General features: G+C 35.0%; 1 protein-coding gene across 2 annotated transcripts in view; it reads right to left on the bottom strand.

Annotated features, from left to right (window-relative positions):
- The window catches only part of LOC129264540 (C-1-tetrahydrofolate synthase, cytoplasmic-like), a 32,149-nt gene that overhangs the window by 2,489 nt on the left and 11,252 nt on the right, over positions 1 to 18,408 (bottom strand). Inside the window, exons 8-20 of one of the 2 annotated variants that reach the window (XM_064102530.1) lie at positions 17,948 to 18,059; positions 13,571 to 13,603; positions 8,618 to 8,787; positions 7,626 to 7,855; positions 7,070 to 7,253; positions 6,342 to 6,524; positions 5,529 to 5,631; positions 4,479 to 4,765; positions 3,912 to 4,023; positions 2,873 to 3,012; positions 1,457 to 1,599; positions 833 to 1,010; positions 113 to 373 (exon numbers count right to left, since the gene is read on the bottom strand). In XM_064102530.1, the coding sequence (XP_063958600.1) occupies positions 113 to 373; positions 833 to 1,010; positions 1,457 to 1,599; positions 2,873 to 3,012; positions 3,912 to 4,023; positions 4,479 to 4,765; positions 5,529 to 5,631; positions 6,342 to 6,524; positions 7,070 to 7,253; positions 7,626 to 7,855; positions 8,618 to 8,787; positions 13,571 to 13,603; positions 17,948 to 18,059 (2,136 nt within the window). The remainder of the gene's footprint in view (positions 1 to 112; positions 374 to 832; positions 1,011 to 1,456; positions 1,600 to 2,872; positions 3,013 to 3,911; positions 4,024 to 4,478; positions 4,766 to 5,528; positions 5,632 to 6,341; positions 6,525 to 7,069; positions 7,254 to 7,625; positions 7,856 to 8,617; positions 8,788 to 13,570; positions 13,604 to 17,947; positions 18,060 to 18,408) is intronic. The other variant, XM_064102531.1, reaches the window with a different exon arrangement.

Genomic DNA, 18,408 nt, shown 5'->3' with positions numbered 1-18,408 from the left:
ACCCATTTCTATGGAAACTATTTGCACAATCATTTTTATGTTTAAAGCAGATGATTAATTTCATTCATCTTTTGGAATTATTAAGGCAATGAATACCGGTCATGGTACTTACGGTTCCCACAAGAGGGTACAGGAATCCCGCCCCTACGCTGGCTCGTACATCTCTGATTGGTAGAGTGAATCCAGAGGGCGTGCCCTTCCTAGACGGGTCATGTGACAAGGAGAGATGAGTCTTGGCCATACAGATGGGTAGATCGTTGAATCCCTGGCTTCGATACAGATTAATCTTCTTCTGTGCCTCCTCAGAGAGCTCAATGCCATCAGCTCCGTAGATCTTCTGGGCGATGGTTGATATCTTATCTTCAACGGGACGCTACAGAGGTGAAACATTGATAAGGCTATTATCAGTAAGATTCATGTACATTTTTAGAAACAACAGCACTAAAATATTTAGATAGAACTGCATGATTATGAGAGGGAACAATAAAATTATTGGATGAGCTGGGAAAAATGTATTAGACAGATCGCCAGCCAAATCCAAAATTTATTTTCAGGTGGACATAATTGTACATATTCCACACAAGATTTGGTCTTTCTAGTATGAAATTTAATTATTCAATTAATCCACAAATAAAGGAAAATTGCAATGAGTGAAGATTTACTGGTGACCTTGTAGGAATGGCCTGTGAGATCACAAGAGTCAGTCATACCAAATCTACCATTACTACCAAAATCACCACCACCACTGCTACCAAATTTACCACCACTTCCACTAAAAAATACCACATCTATTTCAACCACTACCACCACCAAGACATAGTTGCAGGCTCACCTCAAGGTCATAGAGGAACTTGAAGTCGCTTGGCTGGTAGCAGGCCCTCTCTACAGCCTTGGCTAGATCAACAGCACCTTGTCCTCCATGAGCCCAATGGTTTGATACTACAGCATCAAAGGCACCGCATTCCTTAGATAGCTGCTGGAGAAGGGCTAGCTCATTGGGGGTGTCAGTTCTGAAATACCAAAAGAATATAAAATTGAGTATACAGTAACAAGCAAGAAGATAAAACCTATTTATTACAGGTATTTTTTATTGTTTTGTTTTGTTTTTTGGGGGGAGCAGAGCTTCAATGTACATTAATAACTCAATAAAATACCAACACATGAACATCATTCGTCTAAATTAGAAGTAATACAGTGTTCAAATAAAGGGTAAAAGGGTTCATGAGACATTCTTTGACTTTGTAATCCATTTCCATTTTAAACTTTAATCAATTATCCACTGTTGCAAACACGAAAATTTATATTTGTTTATTTGATATTATGAAAGGCCCTCACTGTGAGGGCTGATGAGATTATTTCAGTCAAAAATTCATAAAAAATCATAAAATTACACAGTGAATCTATAGCTAAAAAGAATGGTGCAAAGATTTTACATGCACAGGAAAAGAGGACTTACACAAACTGGTTGATAGCAACGACACATGGCACTCCAAAATGTGTTGTATTCTCAATCTGTTTCCTAAGGTTACAGAATCCTTTCTCTAGTAGTTCAAGGTTCTCTTCACTGTATTCAGAGGCAAGAGGCTTTCCAGCTGTCACCTAAACACACAATGGAAATATCACACATGTTGTATTTATGGTCTACATAAACTCTGAAGAAAGGTGTTAGTCCTGGCTGTAATTGATTACAAATCCCATTTATATTCTTGCAGAGCTTTCACCCCATTTCAATTTGAATATTTCACACCAGTATAGTAAGGGGGGGGGGGGGTTCAACGAGCTTGTCACCTAGCAAACTAGAACAATCACTGAAGGTGATTTATACCTCCGCCCTACACTGTTACAATGGCAACAGTTTACAACACATGCGAAAAATGTGTCTGCACATCTTCACCCCAACACCAACATGTGTTCCAAGTTTTATGAGAATTGGTTAAAACTGATGAAGTGATTTGAACCGCAAGATTTCTAACTAATTTGGGGCATGTAATGCTGTTATCATGGCAACACGATTTTCAACACACACAAAATAAGCGTATCGCACTTCTTTACCTCAAAACCAATGTGTGAGCCAATTTTCATGAGAATTGGTTGAAAATTGATGAAGTAATCAAAACTGCAATTTTTACACAATTTTTGAAAACTACATGTCTTGCACATATTTATGTCAATACCAATGTGTGTGCCAAATTCCATGAGAATTGGTTAAAAACTGAAGGAGTAGTTTGAACTGCAAGATTTTTACCTTATTTTTGCCAAAATATACCATTACCATGGCAACACAATTTCCGACACATGCGAAAAATGTGTCATGCACATCTTCACCCTAACACCAACATGTATTTCAAGTTTCATGAGAATTGGTTAAAAACCGAGGAAGAAGTTCAATGTGCAACATTTGCAACGGACTGACTGACCGCCTGACCGTACACTGATCCTATATACCCCTTCAAACTTCGTTTGGCGGGGGGGAATATTGCGTGAAATGTATAGGCCTAGTGTGGGTTAAATCATATGACATTAATGCCATTGGCTTAGATATTAAAGTGTCATGACTGCTCATTCCTGGAATACTCCCCAGGGAGTGGGGTATGTGCATACACACAGAATCCAATAACTAGGGGAATAATTGTGTCTGTAAAGTGCTTAGTTTCACTGTTTTGGGTGTTTCATAGATATTTTCATAAGTTACAAGCGACTTACACACGGCGGGTGATACCTTCTTGTGCTCCATGTAAATGAACAAGATACTGATTACAGCACCCAAGGTTTCACCAGTCGTTCGTAAAGTTACTTGCGAACAGCTATATGAAAAACCCAACAAATGTGATAAGCGCTACAGACAAGTGAAACACTATTATGTTAGACTTACATTGGGTCCACCACCATGCATCTTGAGTGCCCTGACTGTAGCTACAATCACGCAGGCATTGGGTGTTAGACCAGAGTATCGGGTCTTGATGTCAAAGAACTTCTCCATTCCAATGTCAGACCCAAATCCAGCCTCAGTGACTAAAGAAATATTAAAAAAACAGAAATAGAAAAGGTTATACTCATTGTTTTCCTTTTGAAAAATCTCGGCAAAAGTTCCCTTTCATTCAATTACAATCATAATACAAAACATGGCACATTGGTGAGAATATTCAGTGGCAGCACTTTGAGTAGTGAAGAGATAGCATGTCTCTATACAAATGCAGTATTATGGCTATTCTTGCAAATAATTCATGTCCTTTCCAGAACATCAAAGTCAAACTTATAGATAATTTCATTATAAAGGTTGAAAGAACACATGCTTCAAAGGAATATTTCAAGAACTGAAGAGTTGTTAGAGGTTTGAAGATCAAGGATTGTTTCACAAACTTTCAAATGTGACTCAAAGCCATGTATAAGAGCCAATGCCCATCATATTCATAACTCATAATCTCCATTAATTAAAAATTTCAAGTCAAGCCAAAATTACATCTCATGAAACAGATCAGCCCCCAGTAAATCCTATTTCTGTTGGAAGGGGATTTTATTTCAGAGGAACGACTTGTGATGTCAATAGAGTAATTCTTCAGAGCCTCTCAGACAAATGCCTCGAATCTAGCATCACTAAAGAACAACCATCATATCACCAGGCGAACAACAGGAAGACACAAAACATGTCTAGCCTGCTGTTACCATGGTAACATGAAGCTGTGATCAGCCTCGTCATCGAATCATCACAGAGGTTTGTTTAGTCTATACTCTTATGTGGTCAGCGACTAAACCGGATTAACTTGGAAGTAAAACGTTTCTCAGTAATAAGTTATATACCAGCAAAAAGCTCTCCTGTCGAGTTCCTACAGGAGTTACCACAACAGGAACTTTCTGAATAATTTAACAATAAGTGTTCCGAAATTTTTTTCTTTTAACTGGGAAATACATACTGACAAATCCATGTTCTCCAACAAGCTTCAGAGCGATCTTATCAGCCAGGATAGAAGAGTTGCCATGAGCAATGTTAGCGAATGGACCAGCATGAACGAATACTGGATTCCCCTATAGAAGAAGTAGTATATCAACCAAATCAATTAGTGTTCACATCATACATACACGCATTACTACATATATTCTGATGTTAATATCCATGTTTTTGTCCCAATATCTTCAGCCAGATTCAGTAAATAAAAATAAATCCATGAATTCAATAGTTTTACTATTATCTGTAGAGAAATACATCAAGAAAATTCATGGTATATATCCTCATCTAGTCATTCTTACAAATTAATTTGAAATAATTCCATTAGAAGGCCTTCACCACATTGCATGTCGCACAATAACTCTAGGCACAATTTCACAAAAACTTTTAAACAAATCCTACAATTCTTTGATTAATTTGATCCCACCCATTTGAGTGGAAGAGTTTAATTACATTATAACAGTGCTTACAACCTCTTATTGATAAGTCATAATACAAAAAGGAGAGCCCAGAACCATTAGGATTGAGTCCTTACCTCAAGTGTCTGCATTAGGTTTGGCTTGATAGCATCCTTCATAAGAACAGCCAAAGCACCTCCGACACCAACATCATCAGCCGTCACAGGTTCTCCTTGTTTGTTGCTAGCGACGACGATCTTACCAAGACGGGTCCTCATGTCCCCTAGGTCTGTGGTCAGGGCAAGGATAGCCATGATCTCGCTAGCCACAGTGATATCGAACTGTGTCTCACGGGTGTAGCCCTTCTCGGTGGGAGACTGACCAATGGTGATCTTACGAAGGTAGCGGTCATTGGTGTCCATGACTGGAAGCAGATGGAGGAGTATGGGAAGGAAAGTAATTAATTTATTATTCCAATTACTATCATATGTGTTGGAAATTAAACTGATCACTACCCTGTAGGTAGTTTGTCAACAAGTGGAGTGTCCCTCATACTTACAGCTTAAATCAATTAAAAATTCAAATTCAATTTGAACCCCAAAACCCATTCATGTAGAAAAATCTTCAGATGGCATTGGCAATTCCATTATTATTATTTTTTTTTTAATGCACTTTTTGTTAAGAAAAGAGTCTGAGGACAATTTTTGTGTTTTTTATACATGACAATAAAATTAATTGAATTGAATTACCTTAATGTCCTGTACATGTACAATAACAATATATGATCTTTGAAGGTTTGCATGCCAGTAAAGACCAGTAACAAGGTTTGAGGTTGCACCAAGTATAAGTGAAGTAGTCCTGAAAACATCTGTTGGTTTTTTCACTCCTGACAAAGAGCGGAGATATATCTTAGAACGTTGAGATGAACAGTTGACAGTCCTTTTCAGGATTACTTCACTTACATGGTACAACAGCAAACTTCATTACCTAATAATGACATAGAATGAACAGTAATGTCCTAATCTACTGAAATTGAATTGATTCAACTGTACACACACAAAAAACAAAATATCTGTGATTAATGTATGGCGTTGTGTACCCTTTGGTCGACCATTCCCAGGATTAATGTCACAAAAGGGCAAGGCCTGCCTTACGTGACATGGGTTTTGATGGAGAGTATCTCTTACCTCTTTGCCACGTAATAGTAGATGGATCAATATCAAGACGAGCAAAACGTCCCATCTCTTCTTCTGTTAGGTCATCAGGATTGGTCTTATCAATGCCAAGACGCTATTAGAAACAAAGATAAATGTGACATAACTATTAACTTAAGAACGTTCTCAACGCCACCCAAGTTTTTATTTTTGATAACCATCTTCTGGAGTGATATGAAAATTTAAAAGTTAACAAAGTCTAATGAAGGATACACACATAAATATTTTCCAGCCTGCATCCTTATCTTTTTTATTCAAATGAAACATTTATACATTTGTTTGTCTTGTAACATTACATTCATTGAGAATCTAATCAGGTGCTTAATAAGTGAACCAGAACACAAAGTTTTACAGAATGCCTGATAACATCTCAGATCCTCAAGCTGTAAAATCAGCTGAATGATTTAATAATGTATTACATTTAATAGAATTTTAAGACATTTCATTTTCCATTTCTTTTCTATTTCAATTATTGTTCATGTGTACACTTACTTTCTTGAAGTGCCATGAGCACCAAAGGTGGTGTATTATAAGTAGCCATTATTATCATTATCATCATTCTCATCATCATCATCATCATCCTCATCATCATCATCGTCATCCTCCTCACCACCACCACCACCACCATCATTCTCACCATCATTCTCACCATCATCATCCTCACCATCATCCTCACCACCAACATCATCATCATCACCACCACCACCACCAATACAGTAATATGGTAATCATGTATGTGCAGACATCATATATATTTTCCCTGCACATATCAGTCTTTTAACTCACCTGGAGTCTGCCGAGCTGGATATCTGAAAACTGTCGGACGCCCTTCTTGCTTGGCACTAGCCTGCCATAGAGGGCGGTGTCTGTCTGAGTTGATTCGTGAAAGATCCTTGCATCAATGGCTGCAGCAAGTAAGTTGTTTGAGGCTGTGATTGCATGGATGTCTCCGGTAAGATGGAGATTGAACTGGAAAACAAAATGATTGCAATATAGGTTAAAGAAACTGAATCGTCACTAATAATACAGGTGAAAAATATTGAATGGTCACTTGTAATACAGATTAGAGATAATTGTAATTGTCACTTATAATATAGGTTAAAGAGATTGTATTGCCACCTGCAACACGGGACAAAGAAATTGAATGGTCGCTTGTAATACTTTTATTGTTTCAGAAGCTATTACTCATCGCAAGAAAATTGAGTGGCATATTGGGTTGTTGCTAAATAAACTTGCAAACCATCAGAATGTTATCATATTCTACAATTAGCAAAACTGGTAAAATAGACATTTACTGCCAAATAACTACAGATTTGCAAAAAAGACTAAATATAAAATCAGATCTATTGTATATTTTTTAAGGGAAAGGGGAGATGGGGTATTTGTTTACGCCCCCTCAAATGATTACCATGGCATATCCCCCGTGCACCTATTTTCTGACAAACTACTGCCAAATTCTGTAATCCCCACATATTTTCTACAGGTACCATCTATTCCAGGAAGGGAAGTCTCACCTCTTCCATAGGAATGACCTGAGCATAGCCTCCACCCGCTGCACCCCCCTTGATACCAAAGGTGGGTCCTTGGGATGGCTGCCTCACACATGCAAATACATTCTTCTTGAGATGGGATCCTAAAGCCTGGGTTAGTCCGATGGTGGTGGTGCTCTTGCCTTCTCCCAGAGGAGTTGGTGTGATTCTGAAACAGAGAGAGGGTGGTTAATCAGTTTGAGATATTTCAAGCGTGTGCAGTTGTTATGGAATATTGAGAAGATTGATCAAGCTTTTTTCTTAAACTTTATCATCATCATCATCATCATCACTACCATCATCATCACCACCACCACCATCATCATTAACTGGTAATGAAGATAAATGCATTAAGGCACAAGTGCACCAAGTTCACCAATCTGAAAACCCCCTTTACAGACTAAGCTACTATTCCTCCTCAAATTTAAAGAGTTTAATCAGTTTTAAATATTGAAATCAAGTACGTTTGGTAAATGTGGTGCTTTTCCTTGGAGCGGTATTACAGTAAAGACCTGATTCAAATCTTCTCAGACATACTCACCCTCCAACAACGATGTACTTTCCTGGAGCCCTGTCCTTTAGCCTATCTAGTACTGATAGAGAGATCTTGGCCTTGGTCTTGCCATAGTAGTCTATTTCACTGGGTAGAAGCTGTAGTTCCTGGGCTAATTCTGAGACCTCCTTTGGTTTTTGAGCCCTGGAGACCTCAATGTCAGTGGGGACAGGTTGCTTGAGATGAAGGGGTAGGTATCTCATCTTCCATTGGTCACCCTGAGAATAACAGTAACATAGGTATGAAATCTCTTACATTTACTTTCACGTTCAGCATTTGTTCACATAGACTTCCAACATTCCCTCCCAAAGGAGGAAAATGTAACTTTTCAGGAATCAGCTATTTGAGAGGCATGAGAGCACATCTTTGCTATGGAATATGATGACCATTTCTATATTATCATTGAATTCATGATTTTCGAACCACAATACTCCTGGCTGGGAGGGGTCATAATGCTCCCCCCCTCAACATTTTTTTTGTGATAAACGTGCCATGCAAAAAAATTTTGACAGCACCTCTCACTGACTTCTTGCTTCCAAGAATCCCCAAATTAGCATTCTAGGAGCTTTAGCTAGTGAATTGGAGCAGATTATGTGATTTCATAAAAAAAGAGAAATTCAAGTATGCAACCATGTACTATAGATTAGGCATATTGCAGATTGTCATTCTCTACCATCATGCAAATTTTCATCGCGATCTCGCGATCCGCGGCTAAGATCTTTGAAAAGGGATCACATGATTCTAGAAGACAAAAGGTTAACCTGAATTCTAAGGTCAGTTTCATAAAACTCGTTACAATAACAAATTTCAAATAACAGTTAAAAGCTACTAAAATCCTCAAATCTGATTGGCTGATTGTAAATTTGTCATAGAAATTGTGCAATTGTTATCATACAAGTCTTCAGAAAAATGGGACCCTGCAATCCCACAGACTTTGTACAGGGAACATCCGATTCCTGCAAGCAACGTATTGAACTCACCAGAGTTCCTTCGACGGTCTTCTTGGCGCTCTCCACGGTGTTCCCCATGAGCATAGCTACAGTCATAGGTCCTACTCCACCGGGGACCGGAGTAATAGCTCCTGCTACCTCCCTGACACCATCATAGTCTACATCACCAACCATCTTCCTACCTTGCTTGGAGAATGGATCTAGGATGGAGATGGAGAGGAACATCGTCATCAAAAGTTCTATCTTTTACACGGTGAGATGGTACCTTCATAACATATTTGTTTGCAAACGCTGAATGCAAACAATTATTTGTAATTTCCTTTCCTAAAATTCAGTCCATAACCAGAAAGCAAATCGATTGCAAACATTTTCCACTTTATTTTCTGTTTGGAAAGAGCAATGCAGTTTAACATTTGTTGGGTATAGATTTCATCTACATGTACACATACAAAACGAGGTTAATGAGGACAATGCAGAACGGTATTTGAGTGTTGAATAATATGAGGGTACAGTATTTTGTACAATAAATGAAGAGTGAAGGTATGCTATCAAAGTTCATTTAAGAATCGTTTGTTAAGTTAATGCATATGAGAACACAATAATACATTTATCTTTTTTTATATATTTTTTTTCAGGCAAAGAGAGAATTGCATGTATATCCTAAAATAAAGTCAATTTGTAGCTTTGGAATTATCACAGTTTTTTGGTAGAGTTCTAACTCATCTGAACTGCAAAATGTTTTAACATATATACAAAAATATGGGTACATATGAGAATAAACTAAATCTTCGTACCATTGGTTAGCACTACTTTGACTCGACAAGACACAGACCAAAATAAATAATGAAAATATTAAAATATATCAATGCCACTACATTGAGAATGCACTTAAATGCAGTATTCTTTTACAAGATGAAAAAGTGTGGTAAATTATATCTAAAGGTATTTGATAACATTGCCAGTAATGAAAACACTGAAATGTACATCTTCATGTCAAGTTCTACACGACAAAGATATGCATATAAACAGACATGGCAATGTGTGTGTGAAAAGTACAAGTAAATAAAAGAAAAGATAACAGAAATCATACTAGACTATAATCTACAAACAAAGAAAATGGGATGATCAACATTATATCAGACAATACACTTATTATTACATGTATATCGATACTAGCATCAATGGTAACAGTCGTACACTGTTTTTATAAGAAATACTTGAAAAAAAACAATATCTCATTAAGACTTGTCCCGTAATTCCCATTGACTTTCTAGTGAAGTAATACTAGCATCAATGGTAACAGTGGTACACTGTTAATATAAGAAATACTATAAAAAACAATATTTCATTACGAATTGTCCCTTAATTCCCATCGAATTTCTAGTGAAGTCTATCTTATTCCCAATCAAACTTTGAATCATGGACTCTCCTTGATTGAATGCTTCAACGATTGTTCAAATCAAATTTACAATTTCCGAACACTAAATAATACCATTTTTTTTTTATTTAAAAGACGTTGGAATTTTGACCCATTTGTTATTTGATCCCCAAGAAACAGTTTTGTCTTTGCACTTCTTTGGAACTCACAAATATGATTTCCCTTCTTGATTTCATATATAAAGACGTCACTATCAATCAAGTCTATTGTGTAAAAAATGGAATAGTTTGGCATTGAAACTTGAGAGCTTGTTCTTTGCTAGGTAAACTGGATGACCTAGCAATTTCATTTAATAGCAATTAAATTGATAAGGATACATGCTATGTCTAGTTATAAAAGATGAATAATAACTTCTTCAGGTGCATTCATGCAAATAAATGCATTTCATCAATTTTTGCACAAGAAGCTATTTTTTACTTGTAAATTATCAATATTTATTTCTGAGTTACATTAATTCACAAGAGGGCATCACAATGAACTAACTTTTATTCAGTGATATTAAGTTTGTCAGGGGGGCTAGAGTCCCCCCCCCCCCAATTTTTAAGAACATTTTTTTAAATGTTCAATTACTGTTAAATACTTTTATTTAGAATGACAAATTTGTATCATATTTTTGAAAACTTTGCCATTTTTTTTCTCTAGAAATCAAATTCAATTCAATTTTAAGTCTATAACAGAAATTCTTCCTCGACTGGTTGAATACAAACAATAATAATTAAACTATTGCATTCATGCACATGATAGTAACCAGAGAGGAATAAATAAAAGTTACCTACAGCTACCATTATCTATGAAATAGGACAGAATCTATCATCATTTAAAATAAAAGTTCTTGGTTTATTTGCAAATTTACAAACCCCCCTCAAATTTTCAGCTATGTCACTAATAAAGACATGATTTCAAATAATTTAAATGATATGATATTCAAAGGTACATTTTCAAATATTTCTAATTACGATTTATATGCATAAGAGTAGATGAACAAGGGTACTTTTGTAGACTATTTTAATGGCAAAATGAACAGTACACACACATTTACACACAAAAATAAAATTTCAGTACGTAATTGAACTATGCACAGGCAACAAGTACATTGTGCAAGCAATGTGGGTGTACAGTACGTGGTGGTCAGGCCACTGGTTAATAAAGCCAATTTATACCAAATGTCAGACGGGACAGCTTGTTCCATTAGTAGAGGGGCTTTCAAAGATCAGAGATGAGAGGATGATAAAGAGGAATTGATGAATGTTGGCATTATCAAAAGATCGAGTGAGCGGAGGAAGAGGATTGAATTATAGATGCGAGAGTGAGATTCATCGTCCTGTGAGAAGTGAGATGGGTGCTTGCATGAAGATGTGGCAATTCAAGCATGACAGATTTGAGCATTTGATATGGATGAACATACTTTCTGTTCTTAATCATCATTTTAGATGTGGAATTATGTTGATAAAATAAAAGAAATACATAACATATTGATGGACTGAGTCTGAACATGAGTTAAATAATTATAATCATGGAACCAGAAATTAATTTTTGAAGAAAAACATAAAGCTTTCAATTGAATCACTTTTTTTTCAAATCAAATTTTAAATGATAAAAAGTCTGAATAGACAACAATATGACAAACAGCAAACACTTGAATGATTCAATGAGTGAGTGTTAAAGACCTTTTAAAGTACCAATCAAAAATCAGTTTACAAAGGCCTAGTATTTTTGTTTTATCAATGAAATATATATCATTTAAAGTTTTCTTACAATTTTTCTCTGATTATCATAAATCTTGGTTTTTACAACTGAACAGACAGGAGAGATTTATTTTGCAATGACTATACAAGAGTCTGCAGTTTATACCCAGAACCACAATGATATAAGGAGTCACCAACAATGTACCGGTACTGAAGTTCATTCAGTGAATTTTAATTAAATCTGAGGTTGCATTTACAACAAGAAAAATTAAAGTAACCAGATATGATGGCAGATTCAATTTGAGATATGCATAAGTAAATATGAGACACACAAAAGTGTTTCATATCAAATCTAAACCAAGAAATGATACCAGGAAGATGTTTTCCCCAACACATTAAAAGTCTACTCTGTGCTTGTTTAAAAAATATCCCTTCTTTTATTCATATTTGAATAAATTGAATTTGAATACAATATACGAATAAAGACTGGTTGAATTTTCATGTGATAGAATAAATAAACAAAAATAACCATCCTTTTCTTCCTACATCCCCCCTTCCCCTCCACTTTCTTCTTTTCCTTCCATCTCTTCATTTTCTTTTCTCTTCTCCTCTCCAACCTGCTCCTTTACACAACTAATGCATACTTTAATACATTTCCTTTCTGACGATGCGTAAGCCCCAAAATGTCAAAAGCAAACATTTTTTTAATGTTATGATGGTGATATATGCAAGTAAAAAGAGGCTTGCTCCAAGCATCAATACTAGTTTAAAATGATTACTGTGCAATATGCATACATGTAAATCATGAAAGTGTGCAGAAAAATAATAGATGCATGCAAGTGTTACATACATGTAATTGTTTCAAATTAAGAACTTCATACTAAATCGTTCCTTACTGACAACACAGACACACGATGCATATAATAAGCAATGTACAAAGCACCTATGAACCAAGCAGACACAAATGGTAATTACAATCCTCAGAAAAAAAAAAGACTTGATCAATAAATCAAACAGTGAAAATATGAACAAATTGAGAGGTGGGTTGAACACATAGTTTCAATCATTTTGCTGCCCCCAGGACCCATCAATTCTCCATTAGGTTTTCAAACTGATTTTAACAAATTTTTGTCTTTATTTTGCTTTCCTTCCAAGTAGAAGCCAGCTTCATGTAGAGGCTTCAAAGGAAAACTGACATTCACTTGGATGTTGAGACATCAAGCAATATTCTTCAATCTGTTTTGTTAAAAGTGGATTTTGTTATTTTAAGTATCATTTCTATAATCCATCGGGTTATAAAGATAAGTTTGTTCAAGTTTTCACTGATGGGTTTATTAGTATTTTGAAAGTCTTTTTCTCCAAGGATTGCAACCCTTGTCCATCCTAAGTGATAACAATATTCAGAACTTGACATCTGCATATATTACGCCCTGATATTACAATTACATTACTGAAGAAAGTTATAAAAGCAAACTATTCACAGTATATTTCAAACTTAACTAAGATATTACTCAAGGAGAAAACAAAATATTTGAATTTGGACCTCTGTTTTTGTTCTTTGCTTCAGAGTTCATTTTATTTTAGGCAGATAACTGAACAGAGACTGGTAAATTAAAAACATAATTTAGATTTTTTAAATGACCCCAAAACATCTACCAGTATTTTTTTTAATAACAAAATCATGTTTACAGAATGACATACATGTACTGGCAAAAAAAAGTAATAATTGGTAAGCTGCGAATTGGCCAATTGGGATATATTAAAGCAAGGTGAATACATTATTGTTATCAATTAGGTGGAATTTTGGCCTATAGCGTGATAGAGTCGGGGGTTATTAATGATCAATTCTAGTTCTCTTACCATCATCATCATCATTATATTCAGAGGTGTCATCTGTGTTATGCAAAAGTGGATAAACAAAGTGGATTTGTATAGAAACTTTTGAATGGATCAAAGATGGGAATTTGTAGTCTAGGGAGTGACTTCTGGCTGGCCTATAGTTCAGTGGTCATTCATTCTCAACTGGAATTGGGTCAGTATATAATTACAGAAGTTGAACAGACATCAAGAATCACACTGTCATTCGAGAGATGCACGTAAATGAAATCTAGAACAGGAACTTTTACATTACATCATGGAAAGTCCATGACTACTACACACGGTAGTAAATTTAGGAACACAATTTCACATAAAAAAGATACAGCCAATAAGTTTCTCACACAATGTGTATATCTACTTCCCAACGTATGGAAAACAAAAGACAGTTTGATTTCACGTGTTAATTGAAAAATGATAACTGGTCGTTTAAATTTATCATATTCCACATATGCTACAGGATTGGTCAAAAGTCAATCATGTGATTTTCCATCATCACTAACAGTGATGGAACTTTAGTATTTCACTGATAAATTCAGCGTATAGGCTCATAAAACTCATAATTAAATGCATTATTAAGTATTCATTATTTGAGTAAATGCATGCGAAATAGGTGTAATTGCCACTTGTGTTTATGTTTGTTCCATCTTTCTTAATCGTATGCAGTGATGATCTTGCAAGATCTAGATGCATGTGCTAGCAGTAAAAGTTTATAAAATAAAAGTGCATTGCCCCCACCCCTCGATTGCTTTGTTGTGTTGGTAAAATAGAGCCTCTATATCATTCAAATATTCCAGACAGTATAGGAATGGCAAATGCTACAAATGGGGGGGGGGGGTTACATATATCTTTATACCTTCCTTTTTGGAAAAAAAAAGGGATCTCCAGATACATTTTTTTTGTAATCAAACTCGAGAACTGGGGGGCGTTTCATGAAAGGACTTGTCGGACGTTTTATCCGACAAGTCCCATTTTATCCGACAGTTACCATAGGAACAGTGCCTCTCAGCCAATCAAAATCATGGAAAGATGTCAGATCTGACAACTTGTCGGATGAAAATATTGATGAAACGCTCCCCAGATCCTGCCCATTTGGGTCACTATTTAAGATACAGTACAAATAAAATAAGATAAAGAACCAAATTAAATGAATGATATTTATATAAAATAGACTATTATTCCATTTTAGCCAAACCTGGGCAAAATATACTTAATAATATATATGTACATGATGTGGTATGAAATAAGAATCATTTTATTTTACAGTGCTTAATATTTGCATTTTAAATTGCTATAGTTCTCCTTCATATCTCATATGACAAGCAAATCGGGCAAAATTCATAAACAGCTGCAAGCGAGCAAAGCATACAAGCAAAAATTTTTGACATTTTCAATACAAAAATCTAAGTTTGTGATAGACTTAGACATATTATTCAGATAGCAATATCATATTTCACCCTTTTCCCTTTCCTTTTCTAATTTTTTTTTTTCTTGATCAAGAAAATTGGGGGGGGGGGGGGGTCCAGGACCAAAACCCCTCAGATGCACGCCAGTGATGTACATGTACATATGTTGAAGACTTAAATCTTGATCCCTTCAGAATGCATTGAAATGGTACGATTTCATTGAGGGTTAATGAACTATCAGGAGTATATGACAACATCAGCAGTGGGAGCATGATTTGAATATATTGATTGTTTCAAGCACTCGATGCACTGTGATCATACTGAAATAAAATCAAGTAGAGAACTAACACGCTGATATAGATGTATTCACTGATTAGCTGGACTAACTGCATACATCCTATCAAAGTGACATTGAGGGTACAATAAGGAGATTGCCTACCCCATCCCCCCCCCCCCCACCTTACCTCCAACTCTTCACCAGACCCTGGTTTTTCCACGTAAAACAGCAAAAAAGGAAAATGGTAATTGGAAATGTTTAGGAACAGATTCATCCACATCATAAAATTGATGATTTATGAGATTCTTTTATATGTGTACTTATTTGGTGGTCTTGGAATTTGATGTCACTCCATTTTTAATATTTTTTGTTAACTACGTATAAAAGTCATTAAAGTGTGATTATCGAAATTGATCTTTTAATTATGTCATTAGATATGATTAAAATCACTCATACTGTGTATTCATGGATTTATGTCACAAGAGAAATACATGTTTTTTTTCTGTATTGAATTCATACATTAAACTATTTTCATGCCAATTAATCGTCACACACAAATACTACATGTACATCTAATCAACCAACTCAAATCAATCAACTATTGCGTTAAATAGTTCACATTAGGTCTATATCTCTAAATTGGACTTTAGTGCATGTCAATCTAAAACTTTAAAAAAAAATTAAAAAATAAAGTCACCTGCGGTGGGGGGGGGATTCGCTGCTAATGAGTTGATAATGTTAATGTGGTTAATACTAATGTAACTAATCTGATTACAAACAATATACAATATGGTTGAATAAAAATTGAGAGTTCTTAATAATCAATTTTCATTAGAGTGGAGTTATTTAATCTTAAATGGTTATGAACCCAATACAAAAGGTAAAAACTAGGGAAAATATTCTGAAGAGTAATTATGAGCGATGCAAATGCAATATACAGTATAATGTTGATCTTGTATTGAATTAAACAAAAATTAAAATTTCAATAACGCCATGTTTTCGGGTTTGATTTGTATCTTTTTCTATATTTATATCAACAATATTCAAAGGCACTTCATAATTATTGACTTAAATAAAACAGAGGAAATGTAATGTATTTGTCATGCAAGAGATATCACTGTATTAGCCTGAAATAGAAACACATCTTGATGCAACAACTTAATTTGTTTAAATAATTCAATAGTACCATTTACTAAAATAATTTCAACAAACTAGATGGATTCTTGACGGCACAGTTGAATTTCATTCCTACCCCAAGCAAGATAAAACATATGTACACATGAAGCAAGATTATAGATGATCCCTCATTTCAATGTCCTCTGAACTTAAGACCTTTGATCTCTGAGACCTTTGACCTCATGCCCCTAAAATCTAATCCCCTAGATTATTGTCTTCCTGATGAATCAAATTTGAAGTTGATCTCTTTTTAACAGTTCTTCAATATATTCAATATATAGTTCTTCAATGTTTTATATGACCTCTGTGACATTTGACCTTTGAGATCATCATCACCTTCATATGCATAAATGAGTCAAGTTTGAAATTCAAATGAACAAATTGATCTCTAATTATTTTGAGAGATAATTTATGACGTGTCCTTTGACCTTATCGTCACTCCTACATACTCCTGCAAACTAGGACCAAGATTAAAGTTGACCCATCAAATGCTTCTTTAGCTATCGCAAGAGCGAAAATGGGACAGACAGACAACCCAAAAACATAATGCTTCCAGCAACCATCTACAGTGGTGAGCCGAGGCATAAAAAATCATTTACAAAAATATTAAAATGATTAAACAAATGTACACTCCTCAAAATACAAAAAAGACACGAAATTTGTTAAAGGAATGGTCCGGGCTGAAAATATTTATATCTTAATACATAGAGTAGAATTCTCTGAGCAAGATGCCGAAAATTTCATCAAAATCGGATAATAAGTAATAAAGTTATTGAAGTTTAAAGTTTAGCAATATTTTGTGAAAACAGCCATCATGAATATTCATTAGTTGGGCTGATGATATCACATCTCCACTTTCCGTTTTCTTATGTTATTACATAAAATCATAATTTTTTCATTTTTTCATACTTGGGTGAATAATATGTCTCCCTTATAATGAAATAAGTTGCAGCAATGAATATCTAATGCACTAAATCAGTTGTCAATCCAATTTTTCTAAAAGAACAAGTGGGGATGTGACATCATCAGCCCACCTAATGAACATTCATGACGACTGTTTTCACAAAATATTGCTAAACTTTAAAATTCAATAACTTTGTTATCCAAATTTGATGAAATTTCTGGCATTTTGCTCAGTGAATTCTACTCTATTTATTAAGCTATAAATACTTTCAGCCCAGACCATCCCTTTAAGTGTGTAATAATAATAAAAACTAAACTTTGACTTTGAATTGTGATTTATACATTTATTGTCTACCAAGTGTTGATTAAATAATCTTAATACAATAAAAAAAGATCAAACAAATTATAAAATTCATCAGGGTAAAATACAACACTGAAACTCGCAATGAAAATTAAGTATACAAAGTCTAGGCAATGTAAGTATCTAGATAGTTGCTTTATTATCAAATTAAGCTGAAGCAGCTTGCATTGATGACTGAGGATATATTATCAAAGTGCAAGGCAAATCTTCGGAATGACATGGATGAGTATAAACCTTACCTTCAATGAAGTTGATTCCACAGTCTATAACTACTGCTCCCGGTTTGATCCATTCCTTCTGAACAAACTTAGCCTGACGTATAGCAACTATGATCACATCAGACTCGCGAATCTAGTGTTAAACAGCAAGATACCATTATGTCACTGAGGATTCATATGCTGCTCAGACTGAAACAAGATAGAATTACTATACATACAAAGAGTTACGATTGATCCGATCAATCGTAACTCTATGGAAATCCCATCAGTGTCATAATTTTTTCTACAGGAAATTTACACAATGTCTTTTGTAAACAAAGAGAAGCACAGTGAATTTTCAAGAAAACAATGAATGCATGAATATACATCATAGTTAGAAAAAAATTTGAACAAACGTGCATAATAGATGTTGACGTTGCTGGCCGTCCATAGTTGTCAAGAGAAAGATGGGGGAATACATGGCTAGAGAGGGATCGGAGGAG

Source organism: Lytechinus pictus, chromosome 7 (genome assembly GCF_037042905.1).
Source record: "Lytechinus pictus isolate F3 Inbred chromosome 7, Lp3.0, whole genome shotgun sequence".
Classification (NCBI taxonomy): Eukaryota; Metazoa; Echinodermata; class Echinoidea; order Temnopleuroida; family Toxopneustidae; genus Lytechinus; species Lytechinus pictus.
Note: the sequence above shows the minus strand (reverse complement) of the source record. Positions and strands in the feature narration are given on the sequence as shown.